The 27,020-nt window shown below is 41.9% G+C and overlaps 1 protein-coding gene and 1 pseudogene across 1 annotated transcript in view; both read right to left on the reverse strand.

Annotated features, from left to right (window-relative positions):
• TESK2 (testis associated actin remodelling kinase 2) overlaps positions 1 to 25,839 on the reverse strand; it is a 137,255-nt gene extending 111,416 nt beyond the window's left edge. Inside the window, exons 1-2 of the mRNA XM_027573848.2 lie at positions 25,511 to 25,839; positions 1,387 to 1,697 (exon numbers count right to left, since the gene is read on the reverse strand). Of these exons, the coding sequence (XP_027429649.1) occupies positions 1,387 to 1,608 (222 nt within the window). The 5' untranslated portion in view covers positions 1,609 to 1,697; positions 25,511 to 25,839. The remainder of the gene's footprint in view (positions 1 to 1,386; positions 1,698 to 25,510) is intronic.
• LOC113917858 lies at positions 11,013 to 11,140 on the reverse strand (annotated as a pseudogene).
• Positions 25,840 to 27,020: the final 1,181 nt, after the last annotated feature.

The following is a 27,020-nucleotide window of genomic DNA, read 5'->3' on the forward strand; positions in this document are numbered from 1 at the left end:
CAGGAAAATATTAATACTTGGGAACACTAAGTGTTCAACTTTATTAAAAATAACCAAATAGAGGGCGCCCGGGTTGCTCAGATGGTTAGGCGTCTGCCTTCAGCTTGGGTCATGATGCCAGGGTCCTGGGATGGAGCCCCACATCGGGCTCCCTGCTTGGCGGGGAGCCTGCTTCTCCCTTTCCCTCTACTGCTCCCCCTGCTTGTGCTCTCTCGCTCTCTCTGTCAAATACATAAAATCTTTTTAAAAGATTAAAAAAAAATACCCAAATAGAAACTCTATGTGTGGGTATATATGTGTATATATATCTTCTTACATGTAATATAAATTTTTATATATCTATATAACGTGTGTGTGTATAATATATGTATAAGCAAAGGGTCCAGAAGTATGCATACCAAATTGTTAATTGGAGAGAGAGAGATATATATATAGGGCAGGAGAGTAGAAGAGACTCCTATATATATATTTTTTTAAGATTTTATTTATTTGACAGAGAGAGACACAGCGAGAGAGGGAACACAAGCAGGGGGAGTGGGAGAGGGAGAAGCAGGCTTCCTGCAGAGCAGGGAGCCCGATGCGGGGCTCGATCCCAGGACCCTGGGATCATGACCTGAGCCGAAGGTAGACGCTTAACGACTGAGCCACCCAGGTGCCCCAAGAGACTCCTATATTATTTGGGGTTTTGATCAGCATGTATTATTTTTATAATTAAAATAGATGTTAATAGTGTTTTTTTTAATTTTTTTTTATTAAGATAAGAGCCTTTATAAATGTCTCTGGAGAGATGGAAGAGGAAAAAACAGGATATAAATAACCATTATATACAACTCCCAAGAGTAAAATTCTCCCACCCACCCCCTCCAGCTCCAAAGCATCTGAGGCAGAGATTAGGCACCACCAAGTAAACACGAATATATCCAGGTTCTGACTCCAGGCACTGATGAAGAAGGGGCAGGTCAGGCCTCCCAAGCAAAAATGGAAGGAGCAGATATGATGTAAATCACACAAGAGTCTCCATCCTCAGGGTGATTCCAATCTGTTGGCTGGCTCAGGCCATCCCCGGAACCCTCCTGCGTTCTCCTGTTGTTGAGTGCATCTGGGAGCACGTGCACCGATGACTCCAGGGTCCCCGCCAGCAAGCGAGACCCAGTATCCTGGCTAGGGCCACAGCATCACACATGGACCAGCAAGAGCAGTGGCCAGGCCCGCAGCCACCAGCAGTTCCAAAGCCGGAGGAGAGGACAGTTTAGAACACTGATCAGGACCCATAGCACCCTCATCCCAATTAGACAAAGCCTATGTCCTAATTATACACAATTATCAGCTCGGCAGTAAAGGTGATTATCAACAAGACAAAATGAGAAAAGTAGAGGCATTACTCACCTTAAACACCTCAGAGAAGAAGCCAGACCCTATTTTTTCACAGGTGAAGTCATCTAAACGCGTCAGTCTAGAAAAGGCACTTATAAGAGCTTGATATGAAGATGGCCAAACTCTTCCCACTTGGGTCATGTTCCCATCTCCTCCACCACCTCCTTCAAAATCTTCAAGACGCTCCACACGTGGAGGAAAGCCTGCAATTGAATTCCGTTTGCTCCGATCCATAGTCTCAATAATCACTTTTATCTTCTTTTAAGAAGGAACTCCACACATAATAAAATTTTGTTGAGTTTTACTTCTCTTCCAGTTTGACACTAAATAAGAGATCAGAAAGATATTTCACTAAAACCATGAATTTAGATTAAACACATGCAAACCTATGAATTACCAATGTAAAAATATTTCCTCTTTCACATTCTAGCTCTTGATTTTCAGATCAAAAAAACACTTTATACCTTTACCTTCACAAAATACTTATATATTTTTTTTAAAGATTTTATTTCTTTATTTGAGAGAAAGAGAATGAGAGATAGAGAGCACGAGAGGGAAGAGGGTCAGAGGGAGAAGCAGACTCCCCGCCGAGCAGGGAGCCTGATGTGGGACTCAATCCCGGGACTCCAGGATCATGACCTGGGCCGAAGGCAGTCGCTTAACCAACTGAGCCACCCAGGCTCCCAATACTTATATATTTAAAGCCCAAGATGTACTCAGTCTTTAAAATGAGTAGACTATAATAAAGATCATCAATTACATTCTAAAAAACAAAAGAACAATGACAATATCATTTTTTGATCACCTATCTAGAAAACATAGTATAAGTGGTATACATATGTCATCATTTCATTCTCAATCCATGATACAAGAATTATTATGTCCATTTCATAGAGCAGTCAAGTAGTCATACTGTCATTAAATGGCAAAGATAAAATTAAAATGAAAGACTTTCTGATTCAAAAGCGTATGTTTAGGGGCACCTGAGTGACGAAAGCAGTGAAGCAACGGGCTCTTGGTGTCGGCTCAGGTCGTGATCTCAGGGTCCTGAGAAGCAGCCCTGCATCCAGCTCTGGGCTAAGCGCAGGGTCTCCTTGAGACTTTCCCTCTCCCTCTGCCCCTCCTCCCTACTCCACAACACCCCCCCCACACCGACGCCCCGGACATTCACACATGCAAACTCTCTCTCGCTTTGTCTCAAATAAATAAATCTTAAAAAAAAATAAAAGCCTGCAACTGATGAATTACTGAACACTACATCTGAAACTGATCATGTACTATATGTTGGCTAATTGAATTTAAATTAAAAAAAAAAATTCAAGGAGCGCATGGGTGGCTCAGTCAGTTAAGCATCTGCCCTTGCCTCAGTTCACGATCCCAGGGTCTTGGGATTGAGTCCCTCACTGGGCTCCCTGCTCAGCAGGGAGTCCGCTTCTCCCTCTCCCTCTGCCCCTCCCCCATTTGTGCACACACTCTCTCTCTCAAATAAATAAAATCTTTAAAAATTTTTTCAAAAAAAAAAAGCCTATGTTCATACCAATGCCCTTCATAGCCTGCATTACATAATTATCTCTTTATTTGAAAAATGAAGTCCAAATATATAAAACAATAGAAAAGATTTTATACCATAAAATTGTTATTTTATTTCATTTAAAGATTTTTTAATTTATTTATTTGAGAGAGAGAGAGAGAGAGCATGAGGGAGAGGGAAAGAGAATCTGAAACAGACTCTGCGCTGAGCACAGAGTCAGATGCGAGGCTCGATCCCACAACTGCAAGATCATGACCAGAGCCAAAAACAAGAGTTGGATGCTTGACTAAGCCACGCATTATATTAAAATTAAATTAAATTAAATTAAATTAAAATTATATAATTTTAAAAGAAGAAAACCAGGGCACCTGGGTGGCTCAGTGGGTTAAGCAACCAGCTCTTGATTTCAGGTCAGGTCATGATCTCAGGGTTGTGAGATCAAACTCAGCTGGGAATCTACTTAAGTTTCTCTCTCTCTCACCCTCTGCCCCTCCCCACCCCACCCTGCTCACAGGCTCTCTCTAAAATAAATAAATCTTAAAAAAAAAAAAAGAAAGAAAGAAAGAAAGAAAGGAAACCATATCTAAAGCAACTTAAAAATTCATTAAACGGTACAATCCAGCAGAAGTGACTATTGAAGGTTCCACCCCATCTGGTGCATGATTAAGAATAAAAATGCAAACCCACTTTTTCTTTTAGCCATCTCTCCCTACTTCTACTTTTTTTTTTTTTAAAGATTTTATTTATTTATTCGACAGAGAGAGACACAGTGAGAGAGGAAACACAAGCAGGGGGAGTGGGAGAGGGAAAACCAGGCTTCCAGCAGAGCAGGAGCCCAATGTGGGGCTCGATCCCAGGACCCTGGGATCATGACCTGAGCCGAAGGCAGACGCTTAACGGCTGAGCCACCCAGGCACCCCATCCCTACTTCTACTTTTTTTTTCCATGAGAAATGATTGTAAGGGTCTTAGGCAGAATACAACATTGTGACTTTTCAATTAGTAAAAAGCCTTCATAGGGTGCCTGGGTGGCTCAGTCGTTAAGTGGCTGCCTTCAGCTCAGGTCATGATCCCAGGATCCTGGGATCGAGCCCCGCATCAGGCTCCCTGCTCTGTGGGAAGCCTGCTTCTCCCTCTCCCACTCCCCCTGCTTGTGTTCCCTCTCTCGCTGTGTCTCACTCTGTCAAATAAATAAATTAAATCTTTAAAAAAAAAAATGCCTTCATAAATGTGAATACCTAACCCAGACTACCTCTACCACCTCTAACCAAGGAGAATAGCAGCAGGGCTCCCAGGGCCATCCTTACAATATGACTCTGATTCCTTAGCCATAGCCAGAAGTCAGCAGCACTCTACACAATATGGACTATTCACAGTTCCTTTCCTGGAAATCTGGAATTGGAATTAAGATATCCTAGCCTCAGTCTGGCTGCTTTCTAAAATGGAAGCCATATAGTGGCACCTGGCTGGCTCAGTCAGTAGAGCACGTGACTCTTGATCTCGAGTTTGTAAGTTCAAGCCCCATGTTGGGTATAGAGATTACTTAAAAAGGAAACTCAAGGGTGCCTGGGTGGTTCAGTCGTTAAGCGTCTGCCTTTGGCTCAGATCATAATCCCAGGGTCCTGGGATTGGGTTCCGCATCGGGCTCCCTGCTCCGCGGGGAGCCTGCTCCTCCCTCTCCCACTCCCCCCTGCTTGTGTTCCCTCTCTCGCTGTCTCTCTGTCAAATAAATAAAATCTTTTAAAAAAAATAATATAAAATAAAAATGAACAAAGGACCTGAATAAACATTTTTCCAAAGAAAACATACAGATGGCCAACAAACATATGAAAAGATGTTCGGGGCGCATGGGTGGCTCAGTCGTTAAGCGTCTGCCTTCAGCTCAGGTCATGATCCCAGGGTCCTAGGATCAAGCCCCGCATCAGGCTCCTTGCTCGGCGGGAAGCCTGCTTCTCCCTCTCCCACTCCCCCTGCTTGTGTTCCCTCTCTCACTGTCTCTCTCTGTCAAATAAATAAAATCTTTACAAACAAAACAAAAAAAGAAAAGATGCTCAATATTACTCATCATCAGGAAAATGCAAATCAAAAATTACAATGCGATATCACCTCACACCTATCAGAATGGCTAAGACCAAAACACAAGAAACAAGTGTTGGGGAGGATGTGGACAAAAAGGAACCTTCATGCACTGTTAGTGGGAATGCAAACTGACACAGCCACTGTGGAAAACAGCATGAAGGTTTCTTAAAAAATTAAAAACAGAATGACCATATGATCCTGTAATTCTGCTACTGGGTATTTACCCAAAGAATATGAAAACACTAATTCGAAAAGATATATGCACTCCTATGTTTGCTGAAGCATTATTTATAAGAGCCAAATTATGGAAGCAACCTGTGTCCATCATTAGATGAATGGATAAAGAAGAGGTGGTATATTCAGCCATAAAAAAAGAATGAAACCAGGGTGCCTGGGTGGCTCAGGCAGTGAGGCGTCTGCCTTCTGCTCAGGTCATGATCCCAGGGTCCTGGGATTGAGCCCCGCATCGGGCTCCCTGCTCCGCGGGAAGCCTGCTTCTCCCTCTCCCCCTGCTTGTGTTCCCTCTCTCACTGTGTCTCTCTCTGTCAAATAAATAAATAAAATCTTTAAAAAAATAAAATAAAATCATTCGTCCTTTAAAAAAAAAAGAATGAAACCTTGTCATTTGCAACAACACCGATGGACCTAGAAGGTATAATGCTAAGTGAAATAAATTAGATAAAGACATATCATATGACTTCACTCATATGTGGAATTTAAGAAACAAAACAAAAAAACCAACAAAGAAAAAAAGAGACAAAAAAACCCAGACTCTTAAATACAGGAAACAAACTGGTGGGGGGGGGGGAGATGGTGAAATAAAGGGGATGAAGAGTATACTTATCTTGATGAGCACTGAGAAATGTACAGAACTGCTGAATCATTACATTGTACACCTGAAACTAATATAACACTGTATATTAATTATACTTGAATAAAAATGAAGAAATAAAGTTACCCCCAGAAAGAATGTAGGTCCAATCCTACAATATGATACCATTTTAATAAAAAATGTATTTTGGAGGCACTTGAGTGGCTCAGTTAGTTAAGTGTCCAATTCTTGATATTGGCTCAGGTCTTGATCTCAGGGTTGTGAGTTCAAGCCCTGTGTTGAGCTCCACACTGGGTGTGGAGCCTACTTAAATAAAAAATGTATTTTTAAAAATAATATCTACCTATTATAGACAGGCAAAATAGCATACTGATTAAAGATATAGCCTAAAAAAAAAAAAGTTATAGCCTCTATAGCCAATCTGGGTTCAAATCCTTGCTCCATAACTTATAGCTGCATGAACCTGATCAAGTTATTTTATTTTTCTGATCAAGTTATTTTATTTTTTTTTGAAAGATTTTATTTATTTATTTGACAGACACAGAAAGAAAGGGAACACAAGCAGGGGGAGTGGGAGAGAGAGAAGCAGGCTCCCCCGCTGAGCAGAGAGCCCAATGCGGGGGTCGATCCCAGGACCCTGGGATCATGACCTGAGCCGAAGGCAGACGCTTCACGACTGAGCCACCCAGGCGCCCCTGATCAAGTTATTTTAAAATCTCTCTACATCTCTAGTTCCCCATCTGTAAAGTGGAAATAAAAATAGTATTTATATTTTAATATTTTATATGTATTAACTTTTTTAATCCTTACAACAAAGGGTTTTTTTTTTAAATATTTTATTTATTTATTTGAGAGAGAGAATGAGATAGAGCATGAGAGGGGGAGGGTCAGAAGGAGAAGCAGACTCCCTGCTCAGCAGGGAGCCCGATGCGGGACTCGATCCTGGGACTCCAGGATCATGACCTGAGCCGAAGGCAGTCGCTTAACCAACTGAGCTACCCAGGCACCCTCAACAAAGGGTTTTTGATTAAATGAATAGTGCCTGGCAAACAGTAAGCATTTGAATCCTGATTATAAGTTTTATTATAATTATTAAAGATACATATTTATAGTAAACGTCTAAACACATGAACTAGAAAGATAGACACTAAATGCACAGCAGTACCTGCCTTGGGGGAAAGAAGAGAAATGAGATATGCAAGGGAAACAAAGGAGACTTCAACCACAGCAATAAAGTTTTGTTTCCTTTTATTAAAAAATAAACCTATAGCAAACAACACAAAATTATGTATTTGCTAATTTTGTTATTTTTTGTTAATATTTGTTAATTCTGTGGTATTCTATTGTACTCTCTCCTACACTTAATAATTAAAAAAAGAAAGTTAACAGTTTTAAAAAGTCTACTGCAGGGGCACCTGGATGGCTCAGTCAGTTAAGTGTCTGCCTTCCACTCAGGTCATGATCCCAGGGTCCTGGGACCGAGTCCCACATGGGGCTCTCTGCTCAGCAGAGAGCCTGCTTCTCCCTCTCCCTCTGCTTGCTGTTCCCCTGCTTGTGCTCTCTCTCTGTCAAATAAACAAATAAAATCTTTTAAAAAAAAAGTCTATTACCAATACAACAGCTATGCAATATACCTAATCCAAGAAAACTGGAAAAAATTTGGCAAATAAATAGCATCCCAATGTGCAAGCCAAGTCTCTAGATTCTCAAACTTTTATTCTGCAACAGTTCCACTACAGTTTTTGGTCCAAGGAGTATTTATATCTTAAATTGAAAACTCAAAAGCACTGAGAGAATATGTGGATATTAAAATATAAAAGCACTCATGAGGAATACTGGTATTTAGTTGTACAGCCCACATTACATGCTAAGGTAATATTAATTACTACACAGTTGAGATGAGTGGTAAAAAGTACAGTCCCCTCAAGGGAGTAAGAACTTTATTAATCCATTTTGGAGAAGTGCTGAGCATGGGAAAACTTCCAAACCATGCCTTCTGCTCCCTTGGCCTGCATACTAAATGACCACATTTTAAATGAAATCAACCAAACTACAAATGGCTTTCAATTTAATCTGACAAATTTTGATTAGTCATAAAAGGTAACAAAGATATGAATGAACAGACTCTAAAACCATACCCTATTTAAGTCTAAAAATGATTAATTTTGGGTGCCTGGGTGGCTCAGATGGTTAAGCGTCTGCCTTCAGCTCAAGTCATGATCCCAGGGTCCTGGGATCAAGTCCCGCATCGGGCTCCCTGCTCAGCGGGGAGCCTGCTTCTCCCTCTGCTTCTCTCTCTCTCTCTGTGTCTCCCATGAATAAATAAATAAAATCTTTAAAAAAATAAAAATAAAAATGATTAATTTTAAAATAAAAAAATACATTATTTGAAATGTGTGAGATTTCACATTTTCAGTCTCCGAATTACCTCTTTTTTTTTTTTTTAAGATTTTATTTATTTATTTATTTACTGGACAAAGAGAGACACAGCGAGAGAGGGAACACAAGCAGCTGGAGAGGAAGAAGCAGGCTTCCCGCCGAGCAGGGAGCCTGATGCAGGGCTGGATCCCAGGACCCTAGGATCATGACCTGAGCCGAAGGCAGACGCTTAACGACTGAGCCACCCAGGCACCCCTCCCTTGGTCTTATTTACAGAATATTATCTTTTGGGGGGTGCCTGGGTGGCTCAGTTGATTAAGCGTCTGCCTTTGGTTCAAGTCCATGATCTCAGGGTCCAGGAATCAAGCCCCACATTGGGCTCCCCGCTCAGCAGGGAGTCTGCTTCTCCCTCTGCCCCTCCCCCTGCTCGTGCTCTCTCTCTCTCTCTCTCTCTTTCTCTCACGCTCTCAAATAAATAAATCTTTAAAAAAAAAGATATAATGATTGAAAAAATGCAGATTTCACTTTAAAGAGGCTACTTGATTCAAAAGATTACACTCTCTTGATCAAGAATAATTAATTTTCCCAGGACAAAAAGGTGCCATCCATGCTGCTCCTGGCAGTCTGAGGATCAGAAGGACTGTACACCACATTTTATAGAAAGCACATTGTTTCCAAGGGAATCTGGGAAACATTTCAAAGTCTATACCTTTAGTAAGGATGGCACCTTATTTGCCTGGGGCAATGGAGAAACAATAAATATTATCAATGCCACTAACAAGGGACTACTACTCTTTCAATCTCCCAAAGGCAGTTTGCCTTGAGTTCTCACCCAAAATCACTCTTCTAGCAACGTGGCACAGCTGGGATACCCAAGCTACAACTTTATGATGTGAAAACTGGTACATGATTAAAGTCTTTCATCCAGGGTGCCTGGGTGGCTCAGTTGCTTAAGCGACTGCCTTCGGCTCAGGTCATGATCCTGGAGTCCCAGGATCGAGTCCCGCATCGGGCTCCCTGCTCGGTGGAGAGCCTGCTTCTCCCTCTCCCTCTGCCTGCCTCTCTGCCTACTTGTGCTCTCTCTCTATCTCTGTCAAATAAATAAATAAAATCTTAAAAATAAATAAATAAATAAAGTCTTTCATCCAGAAAAAAATGTAAAATTGTTGTCCATCCTGGTCAAGAAATAAAACTATTTGTGTTGGAAATGTTAAAAATGAAGTTTACTTGTCCCACATCGGGCTCCTTGCTCAGCAGGGAGCCTGCTTCTCCCTCTCTCTCCCTCTGCTTGTGCTCTCTCTGTCAAATAAAATAAAATCTTAAAAAAAAAATGAAGTTTACTTATTGAAAACAATTTTACTATGGCAAGATTTATGAAGTAAATTTACTGTTTATTATAAGTGTACACAGTTTTATTGCCTTAAATGGCATCTCAGGATTTTCCTAAACACTGTTAATATATTAAGAATTGCTGTTATTAAAAAAAAAAGAATTGCTGTTATATTAATTCATTTGAATAACTCTTGTATGTCCAAGTGCTAGTTAAATTCTGTAACACAGAGATTTCCTTTTTTTTTTTTTTTAGATTTTATTTATTTGAGAGAGAGAGAGAGAGTATAAGCAAGAGGAAGGGCAGAGAGAGAGGGACAAGCAGATTCCCCGCTAAGCGGGGAACACGATGCAGGGCTCGATCCCAGGACACTGAGATCATGACCTGAGCCAAAGGCAGCCGCTTAACTGACTGAGCCACCCAGGCACCCCGCGATTTCCTTTTACAATAAGTTTTTATTTACCTAATAATTGTGATTAAATTAAGGCATTTGCAAAAAAAAAAAAAAGGAATGATTTTCACCTTGCAAAAACTTGGAATTCTTAAATGAAAACTGGTGATACTATGATCTGCTTCACTAAAAATATTTCAACTGGAGTCTCTGGTTCTCATTTAGGGACATGTGAAAATTTAGGGGGAGGAAGGTCCTTTTCAGGGAGAAGTTACTGTCACAATGGTGAGGGTATGGGGTGGGCACTACTGGCATTTTAGTGGGCAGGGCCCAGGGAAGCTAAATGTCTTACAATGCACAGGACAGTCCCGCACAACAAAGAATTGTCTTGCCCTAATGCCAATAGTGCCCCATTGAGAAACGCTGCGTTAGAAAGGCTTCAGCAGTTTGACTTTAAACTAGGAAATAACCTCCAACGTTCTTTCAAAAATAACAAAATTATGTTTCTAGCAAGGACACAAATCATTTTCTAGTAACTGTAGTCTCAATTTCAATACTTATAACCTTGGGGCGCCTGAGTGGCTCAGTCGTTAAGCGCCTGCCTTCGGCTCAGGTCCTGATCCCAGGGTCCTGGGGTTGAGCCCCGCATCGGGCTCCATGCTCTGCAGGAAGCCTGCTTCTCCCTTTCACACTCCCCCTGCTTGTGTTCCCTCTCTCGCTGTGTCTCTCTCTGTCAAATAAATAAATAAAATCTTAAAAAAAAAAATACTTATAACCTTGAAAGTTCAAAACTTTTGCTTTTTTTTTTTTTACATAGGCAAGTATGTCTTTTCAAAGGCTAATTTTGGGGTACCTGAGTGGCTCAGTCAGTTGAGCATCCTGAACCACTCTTGATTTCAGCTCAGGTCATGATCTCAGGGTCCTGGGATCTAGGCACAACGGGCTCCACCTCCCTCTCCCTCTGCCCCTCCTCCAACTCACATGTGCACACTCTCTCTCTCTTTCTAAAATAAATAAATAACATCTTTTATTTTTTAAAAAGGCTAATTTTCACTTATACTGGAATTGATTTATTTTTCACAAAGGAGATACAATTAAAAGCTTTGACTGGGGAAAGTAATCTGAAAAGCCACCAATAAAAGAGTTAGTGAGCTAAATAATCTATATCCAATATTATATATTTTATCTTTCACACTTGATCTTAGCCAAAAGGCCAAGAAGCAATATATATTTTATCTTTCAAAGTAGTAATTCCACAAATGATTTTCCAGAAAATCAAGGAAACCTTTTTAGGACTACCAGTTAGATCATACTAACACCTGAAATGCTTCTGGAAATAACTGCAGCCACAATTCACCATGGGCCATGCATTCACCAAGTGTTTTGCATATGCTATCTCTAGTATTTATGACAATGATACAAAGTAGGTATCTCCAATTTAAAGAGGACAAAATTAGACACAGATTAAAAGACTCGATCAAACTCAAACAACTGGTGACAGACTTGGGATTCAAATCCAGTAGTTCCGAATTTAAACACTTCCCACTAAGATATATCTCCAGAAAAACAGCTAAATTTCTGTGAAAATGATTTGCATATTAGCTAGATAGAAAGCTACTACTATTCCCCACTCTACCTTGACAACAGAGGCTAAGGAATATACAGTGATAGCTCCACCAGCCTCTGGAACAAAAGCCTTCAGTGTTTTGTTTTGATTTTTTAAGATTTTTTTAAGATATATTTATCAATTTATTTATTTATTTGAGAGAGAGAGACAGCATGCAAGCAGGGGGGAAAGACAGAGGGAGAGAGGGAGAGAGAGGGAGAGAGAGAATCTCAAGCAGACTCCACCCTGAGCACGGAGCCCAATGTGGGGCTTAATCTCACAACCCTGAGATCATGGACCTGAACCAAAATCAAGAGTTGGATGCTTAACCAACTGAACCACCCAAGTGCCCCAAGCCTTCTGTCATTTAATCACATTCTACAGACATAAAAATTAGCATTGGTTTAAATAGACAGACTGTCTCAAGAATGGATGCCAAGCCGAAAGGGAAGATATGTCAACTCCCAATCATTTTTCTTTTCCATTCTAATATATAGGATTTGTTGTTTCTTACCCTCTCATTTCACAGGAACAAAGTAGAGTAAACTTCACAATAGTGGAGATGAAAATAAAATCCTGCAATGCAGTGAACAGCTATCAACCAATAGCAGGCAGGACATGGCAAAGTGTCAGCCAGCAACCAAAAACTTTCAATATCCATCAAATATAAAATCATGTGTGCACAAAGTTGGTAATGAAGCCCCACAAAGTGACTAAAAAGGATTGCTGAGATTTCAGTGGACTTTTATACCCCGAGTATAAAGAGTAGAAAAAGAATACAAAAAATATCCTAATCATATATTGTTTTCTTTCTATTATCATAAAAACTTGCAAACTCAAAATAAAACAAAGATTGGTTATGGGTAAGATGTGACCCAGAAAACTGGCCATTTTCCAGAATAGGAATACTGACAAGTGCATTAACTATGTTTCAAGACCAACCACATGGCAAATCTACATGACAGGTCTGCTCAGCTACTATCCTTTCTGTGGACCAACATAGCAAATACAGACACATTTCAGGATGACTGCCTAATTAAAAATAAAAGCAATACTGCTGAACTTGCCATCCTACTGTGAAATAATGAGTTGCAGTTTCCATTCAAACTAAAGGCAATCTAACATAAAAACTGGCATCCTGGGGGGTGGGGGGATGGGTTAGCCCAGTGATGGGTATTAAGGAGGGCACATATTGCATGGAGCACTGGGTATTATACGCAAACAATGAATCATGGAACACTACATCAAAAACTAATGATGTAATGTATGGTGACTAACATACATAATAAAATAAAATTAAAAAAAACAACTGGCATTCCCTATTTAATTAGCCATGTATTACACAATGGCATATATTGGTGTCAGACAGATCAAAAGCCAGTTCTTAAAACTATTATCTCTTTTGTTTTGCTTTTTTTTTTTTAAAGATTTTATTTATTTATTTGACAGAGAGAGAGCGAGACACAGTGAGAGAGGGAACACAAGCAGGGGGAGAGGGAGAGGGAGAAGCAGGCTTCCCGCGGAGCAGAGAGCCCGATGCGGGGCTTGATCCCAGGACCCCGGGATCATGACCTGAGCTGAAGGCAGACGCTTAACGACTGAGCCACCCAGGCGCCCCAACTATTATCTCTTTTGGATAAACATCTTATCTGCTGTTTTAACTACCATCTACCAGGCCTTAGGTCATGACATAAAACAGAAACTTAGGACGAAAGTTCTACAGGCATTTAGATTAACTAGTCCAATCTTTTGGTCAATCCAGGAATACCCCCCTGTTAACTTATTCAAATGTTAATTGGGTTCCCACTAGGTACAAGTCATTATGATAAGTGTTATAATATTTACTGAGTATTTACTACAATCCAGTCTTACAAGTGCTTTATATGTTTAATATTCATACCAGCCCTATAAAATAGATATTATCCCTGTTTTATAAATGTGGAAACAAAGATACGAAGGAATTAATTAAGTAGTCCACTTCTTACAGCCAAGAAGTCACAGAGTCAGAATTGAAATCCAAAGCCTGTACTCTTAATCACTATACTACTGCCTCTCTGGGATAAGGATATAGAAAACCAAATAAAACCAGACTCAACCCCTCTAGCAGCTTAGTCTCTCCCAGAAAGGCACATGTAAATCAATGAGTACAATACAGTGTGATAATTGCTAATGACAGATTAGAATGAAGGAGGGCTTAATTAAAGCACTAACAGTCTAAGACAGAGAATTAGGAAAGAAGGTAAGTGGGACTTTGAAAAGGTGACCAAATGGAAGTAGGAGGTATGAGAGGTACTTAGGATGACTCCAAGTTTAACTAGAATCCTTCCCTTGTTTCAGGTTTGGGTGACTGGGGGAATGAGTAGGCATCACCAAAAGGAGATTTGTGAATTGATTCAAATTCACTCTTGGTCTTATTGAGGAGTTTGAGATGCCTGAAGAAATACCAAGAGACAACATTGAGGAAGCAGCTGAAGACACACACTGGAGCTCAGAAGAGAGGACTAGCCTGGAGATACAGACTTGAAACCCATTTACACTTACCAATATTCTAAAGAGTTTCCCAAAGTAGAGAATATGAGTAATAGCTAATATTTACTGAGTTGCTATTATGTGCCAAAGCCCAATCTCCTTCTTTATGTCTTTAAGTGAGATCAGATAAGAGGTAAAGGGAACACCAACATATACAGCACAAAACAGAGGTAAAAATAAAACCAAGAGAAAGTATGTCACACAAGCCAAAGCTGGGAATGATATATCAAATGCCACAAGATATTCAAATAATATGAAAAAAAGTGTCCCCTGGATTGAACACTACAGAGGCAAGAGTAAGCTCAGCCTACTGAAAAAACACCGCTAACAAAGAACTCGATAATTCCTCCAATGGCTTGTTCTATTATTAGAAAGTTCTTTTTTTTTTTAAAGATTTTATTTATTTATTTGACAGAGAGAGACATACTGAGAGAGGGAACACAAGCAGGGGGAGTAGAAGAGGGAGAAGCAGGCTTCCCCGCGGAGCAGGGAGCCCAATTTGGGGCTCGATCCCAGGACCCTGGGATCACGACCTGAGCCAAAATCAAGAGCCAGAGGCTTAACTGACAAGGCAACCCAGGTGCCCCTATTATTAGGAAGTTCTAATTGTTACAAAAATAATCTTTCAAGGGGCGCCTGGGTGGCTCAGTCGTTAAGCGTCTGCCTTTGGCTCAGGTCGTGATCCCAGGGTCCTGGGATCGAGCCTCACATCGGGCTCCCTGGTCCACGGGGAAACCTGCTTCTCCCTCTCCTACTCCCCCTGCTTGTGTTCCCTCTCTCGCTATGTCTCTCTCTGTCAAATAAATAAATAAAATCTTTTAAAAAATAATTTAAAAAAAATAATAATCTTTCCAAAGAAATAAAAGCATAGGGGAATGCCTGCGTGGCTCAGTCAGTTAGGCGTCTGCCTTCGGCTCAGGTCATGATCCCAGGGTCCTAGGATCGAGTCCCACATCGGGCTCCCTGCTCCGCGGGAAGTCTGCTTCTCCCTCTCCTTCTCCCACTCCCCCTGCTTGTGTTCCCTCTCTCGCTGTGTCTCTGTCAAATAAATAAAATCTTTTAATAAAAAAAAAAGACATCAGTGGAGGATGTAACTGCAGATAGGGTGGAAATAACAAGAAAACTAGAATTAGAAGTGGAGCCTGAAGGGGCGCCTGAGTGGCTCAGTCAGTTAAGCATCTGCCCTTCGGCTCAGGTCATGATCTCAGGGTTCTGAGATCAAGCCTCCCGTCAGTCTCCCCACTTCTCTCCCTCCCCCTCTGTCCTTCCCCACTCCTCGTCCTTGCTCTCTCTCTCTCTCGTGTTCTCTCTCAAATAAATAAGTTAAATCTTATAAATAAATAAATAAATAAATAAATAAATAAATAAATAAATAAAATCTTTAAGAAGTAGGGGGGCACCTGGGTCGCTCAGTCAGTTAAAGTGTCTGCCTTCAGCTCAGGTCATGATCTCAGGGTCCTGGGATCGGGCCCCCTGCTCAGCAGGGAGTCTGCTTCTCCCTCTTCCTTTGTCCTCTACCCCCCTGCTTATGCTTGTTCTCTCTCTCTCTTTCTCTCTCTCTCTCTCAAATAAGTAAATAAATCTAAAAAAAAAAATTTTTTTAAGTGGAACCTGAAGATGTGACTGAACTGTTAAAATCTCATGATAAAACTTCCTTTTTACGGATGAGCAAAGAAAGTGGTTTCTTGGGATGGAATCTACTCCTGAAGATGCTGTGAAGATTCTTGAAATGACAATAAAGGATTCAGAATATTAAATGAACTTAGTTGATAAAGCAGCTGCAGGTTTTGAGAGGACTGACTCCAATTTGGAAAGAAGTATTGCTGTGGGTAAAATGCTATCAGAGTCACATGCTACTGAGGAATCACTCCTGCAAGTAAGAGAAAATCAATGTGGCAAACTTCACTGTTGTCTTATTTTAAGAAATTGCCACAGCCACCTCAACCTTCAGCAACCAGCATGCTGATCAGGCAGTGGCCATCAACATCGAAGCAAGACTCTCCACCAGCAAAAAGATTATGACTTCCTGAAAGCTGAGATGATGGTTAGCATTTTTAGCAATAAAGTACAGTCAACCCTTGAACAACACGTCTGAACTGCATGGGTCCACTTATAAATGAATTTTTGATACATATGGTGAAGTACTGTAAATGTATTTTCTCTTCCTTATGACTTTCTTAATAATATTTTCTTTTCTCTAGCTTACTTTATTGTAAGACATAGTACATAATACAGTACAGTACATAATAATTCAGGGGCACCTGGGTGGCTCAGTCAGTTGGGTGTCCAACTCTTGATTTTGGCTCAGGCCATGATCTCAGGGTTGTAAGCTCAAGCCCTGTGTCAGGCTCTGCACTCAGTGGAGGGTCTGCCTGAGATTCTTTCTCTCCCTCTCCCTCTGCCCCTCCCCTCCCTCTGCTTTGCCTGTGCACTCATTCACTCTCTCTCTAAAATAAATAAATCTTTTTTTTTTAAGATTTTATTTATTTGGGCGCCTGGGTGGCTCAGTTGGTTAAGCGACTGCCTTCAGCTCAGGTCATGATCCTGGGGTCCCAGGATCGAGTCCCGCATCGGGCTCCCTGCTCAGTGGGGAGTCTGCTTCTCCCTCTGACCCTCCCCCCTCTCGTGCTCTCTCTCTCTCATTCTCTCTCTCTCTCTCAAATAAATAAATAAAATCTTTAAAAAAAAATAAAAATAAATAAAAAGATTTTATTTATTTAAGGGGCACCTGGGTGGCTCAGTCACTAAGCGTCTGCCTTCAGCTCAGGTCATGGTCCTAGGGTCCTGGGATCAAGCCCCACGTCGGGGCTCCCTGCTCAGTGGGGAGCCTGCTTCTCCCCCTGCTTCTGCCCCTCCCACTGCTCAAGCTCTCCTTCTTTCTCTGTCAAATAAATAAAAAAATCTTTAAAAAAACATTCCCCCAAAAATACTTTTATTCAACATTGTCTCCTTCTCGAATATATTATTTCCACTAAAGGGAATATTTTATACCCATTAAAACTGACAGCTACGATAAGCACACAAAGATGAGTATTAACTTAGGGGCGCCTGGGTGGCTCAGTCGTTAAGCGTCTGCCTTCGGCTCAGGTCATGATCCCAGGGTCCTGGGATCGAGTCCCGCATCAGGCTCCCTGCTCCGCGGGAAGCCTGCTTCTCCCTCTCCCACTCCCCCTGCTTGTGTTCCCTCTCTCGCTGTGTCTCTCTCTGTCAAATAAATAAATAAAATCTTTAAAAAAAAAGAGAGAGTATTAACTTACACACTGTCATTATCAGTAAGAGGATAAAACTAGAGACAATCCAGGGTGACTCAGTCGTTAAGCGTCTGCCTTCGGCTCAGGTCATGATGCCAGGGTCCTGGGATCGAGGCCCACATCGGGCTCCCTGCTCAGTGGGAAGCCTGCTTCTCCCTCTCCCACTCCCCCTGCTATGTTCCCTCTCTCGCTGTGTCTCTCTGTCAAATAAATAAATAAAACCTTTAAAAAAAAAAAAACTAGAGACAATCCAAATGTCCATCAATAGGGATAGGTTAAATAAATTGTACACCCGTATAATTTAATATTATACAGTCATTAAAAGAATGAGGTCAATTCTATACCTAACATAGAAAGATGTCCAAGTTTCACTATTAAGTGATAATAGCAAGTTGCAAAATAGATTGAATAGTGGGATTTTTTTTTTTTTTAGTGTAACAGTGAACATTATATCCTCTTATCTATAAAATAGAGATAAATATTAACTGTATCTCACTGGGTTATTATGAGAATTAAATGAGTATATGCCTAGAAAACAATTTAGAGGAATATATACACTAAACTGTCATCTTGGTGGAGGAAGTATTTATGAGACACTCATTTTTTTTATGGAATACATTCAGTACAGTGGTTTCTTACAATGATCATGCATTACTTTTATTTCAAAAATGAAGATAAAAAGGTAGAACTAAAAACTATTTTTTCATCCCTCCTGCAAAAGTAGCTTAGACCACATGAGAATAGTAGCCTAGACCACATTTATGATATACGTGAAACGGGAAGAGGGAAGGGCAAAGAATGTAAAAATTGAATAGTCAGTGATTTAAAAAATTTTTAATTATATTCATTTATTTGAGAGGGAGAGAGTGAGTGAGAGAGAGACAGAGAGTGCATGAGTGGGGGGAGGGGCAGAGGGAGAAACAGACTCCCAGCTAAGTAGGAAGCCCAATGGGAGGCTCCATCCCAGGACCCTGAGATCAGGACCTGAGCCAAAGGCAGATGCCCAACCAAGTAAGCCAACCAGGTGCCCCCTTAGTATGGTTTTTAAAGACTATGCTCTATTAAAACTGGCCTAATTATACCCCAGACTTAACCCACCTTTCAAGTGTAGCCTTCCCTTCCTATCTCAGCTGAAGTGATACTCACCTCATTCTAGCTGTTATACTCAGTTAATGTCTTCTTGGTCTTCCTGTCTCCACTCTTGCACCTGTTCCGATCTATTCTCCAAGGGGAGTAAACTTTTGAGAACTCTTCGTGTGTGATAGAAAGGCTCTTTCTTATTTGGCCTCGTCCCTTATCACTAGCCTCATCTCTCTCTACTCCTTTCTACAAACAAAATCTACTCTAGACAAAGAGAATTACTTGTAGAGCTCTGCTCACACTTTAATGCCTATACAGGCAATATTCTTTCTCCCTGGCATGTTCTTCCTGACCTCTTCTACATAGCTCTCTCAGTAATCATCTCACGTAGGAAGTGTCCTCTGACCCTTCAATCTCCTTGTGTGTGTGTGTGTGTGTGTGTGCGCGCTTTGATAATGCCTTGCACAAATCTCTGCTGTTACCGTAATTACACAGTATCTCAATTGTTTATCCGTCTCTTTCACTGAACTATGAGCTCCATAAGGGCTTAGACTCAAACTTACTCACCTCCAAATGAACTGTGGCATATAAATTTCAATTCTACCATATCAAAATTTACAGTAGAGAAGAAAATGAAAATAAGTAGGCGTTCAGATTCCATACTTTCTATGTAAAAGCATATTCATTTTTTCATTCACTCAGTCAACAAACATTTATTTAGTACCTACTAGAGGCCAGGCACTTTGCCAAGGCCTAGAGAGTTGGTGATGACAATACAGACATAAACAAAGAAAGCACAAAAAGAATTCTGAAAGGATACATCCAAAATGTTAAAATTGGCCATTAACATTTAGACTCTAGGGGGACGCCTGGGTGGCTCAGTCGTTAAGCGTCTGCCTTCGGCTCAGGTCGTGATCCCAGGGTCCTGGGATCGATGCCCTGCATTGGGCTACCTGCTCCGCAGGAAGCCTGCTTCTCCTCCTCCCACTCCCCCTGCTTGTGTTCCCTTGATCTCACTGTGTCTCTCTCTGTCAAATAAATAAATAAAATCTTTAAAAAAAAAATTTAGACTCTAGGGAAGATGTGAATAATTTATATCTTTTCCTTTAAAATCACCTCTATTGGGGAGGAGGGTGAGGGGATGGGTTAGCCTGGTGATGGGTATTAGAGAGGGCACATTCTGTGTGGAGCACTGGGTGTTATGCACAAACAATGAATCATGGAACACTACATCAAGAACTAATGATGTAATGTACGGTGATTAACATAATAAAAAATTAAAAATAATAAAAAATAAAAATGCAAAAAAATAAATAAAATCACCTCTATTTTCCTATTCTACCTTAATGAAAATGCATTAATTTTATAATCACACACACACATATATGTGAGGTGTCCTCCCAAATTACAAATTCCTACCCATCAGCAGAAATACAACACCCATGGTAAATAATGTGTAAATTTGTGAATCATAGCTAATGTGAAAGCAAAACAAATTTTGAGAACTTTTAATCACATTCTAATTATAGAATCCTAATATGGGGACCCTGCATGGTTCAGTTGGTAGAGCCGCTGCCGTAGGCTCAGGTCATGATCCAGGAGTCCCAGATCGAGCTCTGCATCAGGCTCCCTGCTTCTCCCTCTCCCCTCCCCCAACTCATTCTCACTTTCTCTCTCTTTCTCTCTCTCTCAAATAAATTATTTTAAAAAAATGTTTAAAAAAATAAAATTTAACTTAAAAAAAGAATTCTAATATAAAGAACAAAACTGAAGTATGCAAAAATACTTCAGGATTTCCACAGTGCCTACTTTTGAAAAAGATCCCATGCAAATTGTCCGAGGACAACAATGACCACAACATCAATACCACCAGTTTTCCACACTGCAGAAAGAAAATTATGTCATTGTATTCCACTTAATGCAGAAGAGATGACAGTCTCTCTACAATTTATTCAGAAGACAAATTAATAAATAACACCATATTTCATCTATATAATGATTTACAGTTTATACTTCACAAAGTACTTTGACCTTCAAAATAATTGTTTTCTTGTTCCCACTGGATAGATAAAAAGTGAAGGATGAAAATGGAGAAGGCCTTTCTAACTATGACTCAAAATCCAAAAGCCATAAAAGAAAAGATTAAGAAATTTGTCTACATAAAAAACAAAAATTTGTCTACATAAAAATACATCTAAATCTAAAAGGTTTTCTTTTTTTTTTTTAAAGATTTTATTTATTTGACAGAGAGAGACACAGCGAGAGAGGGAACACAAGCAGGGGGAGCGGGAGAGGGCAAAGCAGGCTTCCCACCGAGCAGGGAGCCTGATGTGGAGCTCCATCCCAGGACCCTGGGATCATGACCTGAGCTGAAGGCAGACGCTTAACGACTGAGCCACCCAGGTGCCCCAAAAGCAATTAAAATTTTCTTAAAAAATTATCACAAGTAGGCCTCTAACTGAAACAACCACCCACTCTGAGTGCTCAGCAAAAATAATACTAATGAGACCACACTGAAGTCATCTCCATATGATGACTTGGAAAATAGTATAATACCCATTGTTGGTCCAAAACATTCAGCATCACCCACACTATACATTGTAATAATCGGGCTTCACTTACTGGAAGGAGATGAAATTCTCATAAAGGCCTTTATCATTGATTTCAAATTCCAACACAAAGTTCACTTTGCTGAACAATGAAGTGTACAACACTAAGACTATATCTACAAACACTTTCACATAGGGAAAAAAAAAACATTAAATCAAGTCAGCTTTCTACTCTAAGTAAGCCAGGGAATGAGTACATGTAACTATGTAATTTTCCTTTTACAATTAACATAAGCACAGGGACGTTTGGGTGGCTCAGTCAGTTAAGCATCTCCCTTGGACTCAGGTCATGATCCTAATGTCCTGGGATCAAGTCCCACATCAGGCTCCTTGCTAAGCAGGAAACCTGCTTCTCCCTCTGCCTGCCGCTCCCCCTGCTTGTGTGTGCGCTCTCTCTCTCTGACAAATAAATACTTTAAAAAAAAATTAACATAAGCACAAAATGTTGTTGGGGATTCTGGGGCAGAGTCCCTAGCTTAGTCTCCCAAAATATACACTTTTAAACACAACTGAATAGGCCCACCTAAAGATTTTTGAGACCATCCCCATTATACATCTGTATGAGAGAATAAGATATCATAGATCCAGGGCACAGGAACTTGACATTAATTCACACAAACATCTATATCACCTAGTACTACTTTCTTTTTTTTAAGATTTTATTTATTCATTTGTCAGAGAGAGAGAGAGAGAGAGACAGCACAAGCAGGAGGAGAGGCAGGCTCCCGATGTAGGACTCGATCCCAAGTCCCTAGGATCATGACCCAAGCCGGAAGCTGGTGCCTAACCCACTGAGCCACCCAGGCGTCCCCTAGTACTACTTTCTAACAAGTAACAAGGAACTTCCAATTCAATCCTGGGTCCCTCAGTTCTGAGCAGCCCCACCTATAGAATCCAGTATCTCCTCTGTTCCATTTGCTGCTATCATACTAGGCAATTATGACATCCATACCAATGACATATTCAACATACTTCACAGTCCCGTAACCTCCTACTACTTCAATAACCTATACTTCCATTCCCCTTCAACAGCACTGTAACAGTTATATCCTGTTTTGTTTTGTTTAAGATTTTATTTATTTATTTGACAGAGAGAGAGAGAGCACAAGCAGGGGGAGCTGCAGAGGGAGAGGGAGAAGCAGGCTCTCCACTGAGCAGGGAGCCAGATGCAGGGCTCAATCCCAGGACCCTAAGATAATGACCTGAGCCGAAGGCAGACGCTTAACTGACTGAGCCACCCAGGCGCCCCTATACCCTGTTGTTGTTTGTTTTTTTTTATCTTGAAATAATGAACTCTCAGTTGTCCCATTCTATATTTATTTTTTTGTAGTAATCTCTAAACCAACTGTGGGGCTCAAACTCACAACCCCAAGAGCTGCATACTCCTCCTCACACTGAGCCAGCAAGGCACCCCTCACATTCTGTATTTCTTTTTTTTTTTTTTTTAAGATTTTATTTATTTGACAGAGAGATACACAGCGAGAGAGGGAACACAAGCAGGGGGAGCAGGAGAGGGAGAAGCAGGCTTCCCGCAGAGCAGGGAGCCCGACATGGGGCTCGATCCCAGGACCCTAGGATCACGACCTGAGCTGAAGGCAGACGTGTAACGACTGAGCCACCCAGGCGCCCCCCATTCTGTATTTCTTTTTTTTTTTTTAAAGATTTTATTTATTTATTCATGAGAGACAGAGAGAGAGAGAGAGAGAGAGAGAGAGAGGCAGAGGGAGAAGCAGGCTCCCAAGGAGCAGGGAGCCCGATGCGGGACTCGATCCCAGGACCCCGGGATCATGACCTGAGCCGAAGGCAGATGCTTAACCATCTGAGCCACCCAGGCGCCCCCATTCTGTATTTCTTAAAGAACCTGGTCTTCAACCACATTTCTGATTGTCTCCTTATTCTCCAAGTACACTGGCCCTTCTGAAGATTTTACTTCTTAAAACCCCAGCTTGGACTCTCAGACGCCATCATAACTCCCACACCATCACTAGCATTGTAAAGTTACTCTCCATTTTATCTTCCTTTCTTATATATTCCAATTCTGGATCAACCCAACCATCTTTTCTGCACTCCCACTCTTAGGCTGCTGGAGAAAGTGTAAGATCCATGCTACTGGGCCCCATTACAAATATATTATTTCTAACTTTTACTAGGCCCTCAAAGTTGTCAGCAATCTTTTTTTTATCCTTAATCTATTTTCATTTTCCATTGAAGATTTCCATGGCCCTAATACTCACCATAGTTCCTTTAGTCTCCAGAAATAATTGACTTCTCTACAGATAACTAATCACATCAAGAAAATAAGACCATCTGTCACACTCCCGCATGTTCTTTTCCGTCTACCACAACATCATCCCTCTTAACTTCTATCCTTTTAGTATCAAAGAATGAAATGCCCTGGGGCCCTGCTCATGCTCTCGCTCACTATCTCTGTCTCCAATAAAATCTTTAAAAAAAAAAAAATGAGATGCCCAACATATTTCCTAGATAAAATTTCCCCTCAACCTACAAAACTGTTTCACCCATACTAAAAAAAAAACAACAATAACCCCCCCCCCACACACACACACACACGTGCCATAGTGGAAAGTTCAAATTCCTGCCTACAATCTTCCCAGTTGTAAAAGAGGAATACTGATACCTAAACCACAAGGCTGGTGTGATCTATAAAGCATTTTTACAGCACCTGACATAGAGTATATTCTCAATAAAAACGTTACCAGCATCTCTCTTTCACAACCACACCTGCTGAAAGAGTAATTTTCCTCACTGCCTCCCATTTGTTCCTCAATCCATCTCACATTGCCACCATTGCACAATTCAAAGTGTCTTTCAGAGGAAACAAGTGATCTCCTAATTGCTAAATTCAGTGGTTTCTTTCTAATCATCATTCTACTTGAGCTTTGCAGCACCTAACAGTGATGGTCATCCCCTCCCATACTGAAACCCTTCTTCCTTTGGTCTCTATTATAATGCTATTCTGTTCTTATTCTTGTCCCATTCCTTTAACCTCTCTTTCTCAGTGTCTATTACCCTTCAAACAATGATGTTCCTTCTGGCCCACAGCCCTTTTCTCTTTCAGTATTACCATCCCACACTAAATCTTCAAATATCCCTGTTTTATATTCTCTGTTGACCCTCAAATTTAGGTATTCAGTTCCAACCTCACTCCCAATTTTCAGCCCCAAATTTCCAGCAAACCACAGTGATATCTGAAAAACACCTCAAATTAAACATGTCCAAAACGAAATTCATGGGCGCCTGGGTGGCTCAGTTGGTTAAGCGACTGCCTTCGGCTCAGGTCATGATCCTGGAGTCCCGGGATCGAGTCCCGCATCGGGCTCCCTGCTCAGCGGGGAGTCTGCTTCTCCCTCTGACCCTCCCCCCTCTCATGTGCTCTCTCTCTCTCATTCGCGCTCTCTCAATAAATAAATAAAATCTTTAAAAAAAAAAAAAACGAAATTCATTACCTTTCCTCAAAACTGCTTCTTTGTGTTCCCTATTACAATTAACACTACCAATGCATCCCACCAACGAAGTCAGAAACCTCCACTAACCCTCTCAACTCTGGAAACTTCATGGAATTGAAACCTCCTGGAGGTGCTCGCCATCCTCTTCATTTTCCTACCACTATTCCAGTTCATCCCCTCTGACCTGGATTAGCGCACTCGTTTCCTGCCTACCTAGGCTTTCTGCCTCAACACTGTCTTCACTTTCAATTCTTCCTCCACATGCTCACCAGAGATAATCAATCATACCAAACTCCTGCTTACAAAACCTTCAGTGGCTCCCCATACCTACAGAGTAAAGTCCAAATTCTTCAGCAAGCTTTTCTCAGAGTTATAAACGGAAAGGTCTTTAAATCAGACAAACATGGGGTTTCATTTCTAGCTAAATCTAAATCCTGGCTTAGTCCAGAGTCTTCAAAGTGAAGTGTAAAAGACAGAAGAGGGAAAAGGAAGGATGGGGAGAATAAGGATGACAGGAGGACGGAAAAGAGAGGGACGCGGTAGTGTCTTGGGGAGGGGTGGGAGGTGAGGGCAGAGTACTTCAGCGTAGAAGGGGAAAGTTTCCAGGTAAGAGGATGTTTGAGGGAAGTAAAGTGAAGGAGTCCAGATCTCTGAGGGACGAGGGAGGCTCTGTGTGGAGTTGGAGCTATCTGAAACAAGAGTTCTCCGAGAAAATGAGGGCTTCCTGAGTGTCTGAAGTGAGAAAAGTCCGTGAGAAGAGTCAAGGACCAGGTCCCTGACACGAAGGAGCTTCTAATGGGTTCCCGGCCTCTGAGGCGAGGAAGCGGGGGTAGGGGTGGGGGCTGTCCCGGGACCCTGAGGAAAGTGAAAAGGGAAGGGAAAGGGATCGAGGAGTATCCCCCAGCCGCTCAGAGGAGGACCGTGGGAAGCGAAGGGGTCCTGTCGGTGCTGAGAGACCCTAGCGCCAATGCTCGGAGCCGCGGCGGTGTAAGGAGCCGCGCGCGCGGGCCGGGGCGCCCCGGGCTTGTGCCCTATGCGCTCTCTTGGCGTTACCTGAGGCGGGACTGAGCAGCCAGAGGGGTGCCGGCGCGGGCGGGAGGCGGAGGCAGCAGCAAAGTGGGAGCATAGTAGCCCTCACAGCTCGGAAGCGGCAGAGGCTCTTAGCCTGCGGAGGTGGTGGGGGTCCCTCGCGCAGAGGCCGGCGACTCGGCGGAACTAGCGGCAGCGAAGGACGAGGAGGCTACTGCCATGGCCTCGCAGTCGGGACCGTTCCCCCCGTCCGTTTGGCGGGGCCAGGAGGATCCCAACCGCGAGCCAGAAAAGGAAGCTGAAACTCCGCTGAGCTCCGCGGCCGCGAGCGACTGAAACGCCTGCCCAGCCAGCCTGCGGGAGCTGGGCGGGGCTTAAGGTGAGCACGCCCCTCTCCTCAAGCCTCCGAGCAGCCAATCAACCGTCAATCTTTGATAAACGAGCTAGTGGAATTACCCAATTAGCATTAGGAATGCCACGTGGTATGAGGGTGGACTCAATAGGCGTCCGGCAAAGCCAATCAACAGCCCTAGGCGCCAACTCTGGAAGACTGTAAGACGAAGAGAACCAATAGGAAGGAAGAGGAGGTTAAAAGCAGAAGAGGCAGTGTGTTGGGAAGGCGGAACCAAGGAGGAGGGAATACACCTGGGGGAAACCCAAGTCCCAAGCCTCCGCGCAGGGGGGTGGGGGGGGCGGATCAATAAACACGAGAGGGAACAATCATTGGTAATTAATAAAACCAACAGAAAATGGATTCCACTGACGCGGCTTTTCGATTGGTGAAGGGTATAGCTAAGTAAGGACTACCTGAATAAAGAAAACCTATATGAAAGAATCCTGCAGGACCTAAGTATAGTGGAAAAACTGATACATAAACTATTCTTGGTTAAGAGCAATGGATAGGGTTAAAATGCCGAGGCAGCTATTCATCTAGACTGAGGTTTAATTCGGTGAAGGCTTCTTGGAGGTGATAACATTTGAGCTGGCTTGAAAACTGAAAATTTTGAAAAAGCTGCATAGGGAATAAGAATTCTGTCCAACATGCACATATTTCCTTCCTCATGCTTTCCATATACCTGGACTTCAGGTGCTCATAATCTCACGCCTGAGCAGATTGGAACAGGGCGAGAGCAGGCAAAGAAACACTGGGGTATGGGCCTTCCTGCACCAGTACTCCCTTGGATAAGAGACCTCTTTTCAGACATCTTTAGACGTGCCTCCTACTGGAAGGGTCTTGACAGATGAGTGGGATTTGAATACGAGTATAGGTGGTGTGCATTCCTGTGGCAATAAAGTTTAAGAAACATATGATTTCATTCATATGTGGAATCTAAAAAACAACGAATGAATAAACAAACAAAAAGCATAACCAGACCTGTAGCCTGGTTATGGAGTCTACATATGGAGGACAAACTGATGGTTGCTGGAGAGGACAGGGACAAAATGGGTGAAGGGGAGTGACAGGCTTTCAGTTATGGAATGAATAAATCATGAGAATAAAAGGCACAGCATAAGGTATGTAGTCGATGATACT

This window comes from Zalophus californianus, chromosome 4 (genome assembly GCF_009762305.2).
Source record: "Zalophus californianus isolate mZalCal1 chromosome 4, mZalCal1.pri.v2, whole genome shotgun sequence".
NCBI classification, from domain to species: Eukaryota; Metazoa; Chordata; class Mammalia; order Carnivora; family Otariidae; genus Zalophus; species Zalophus californianus.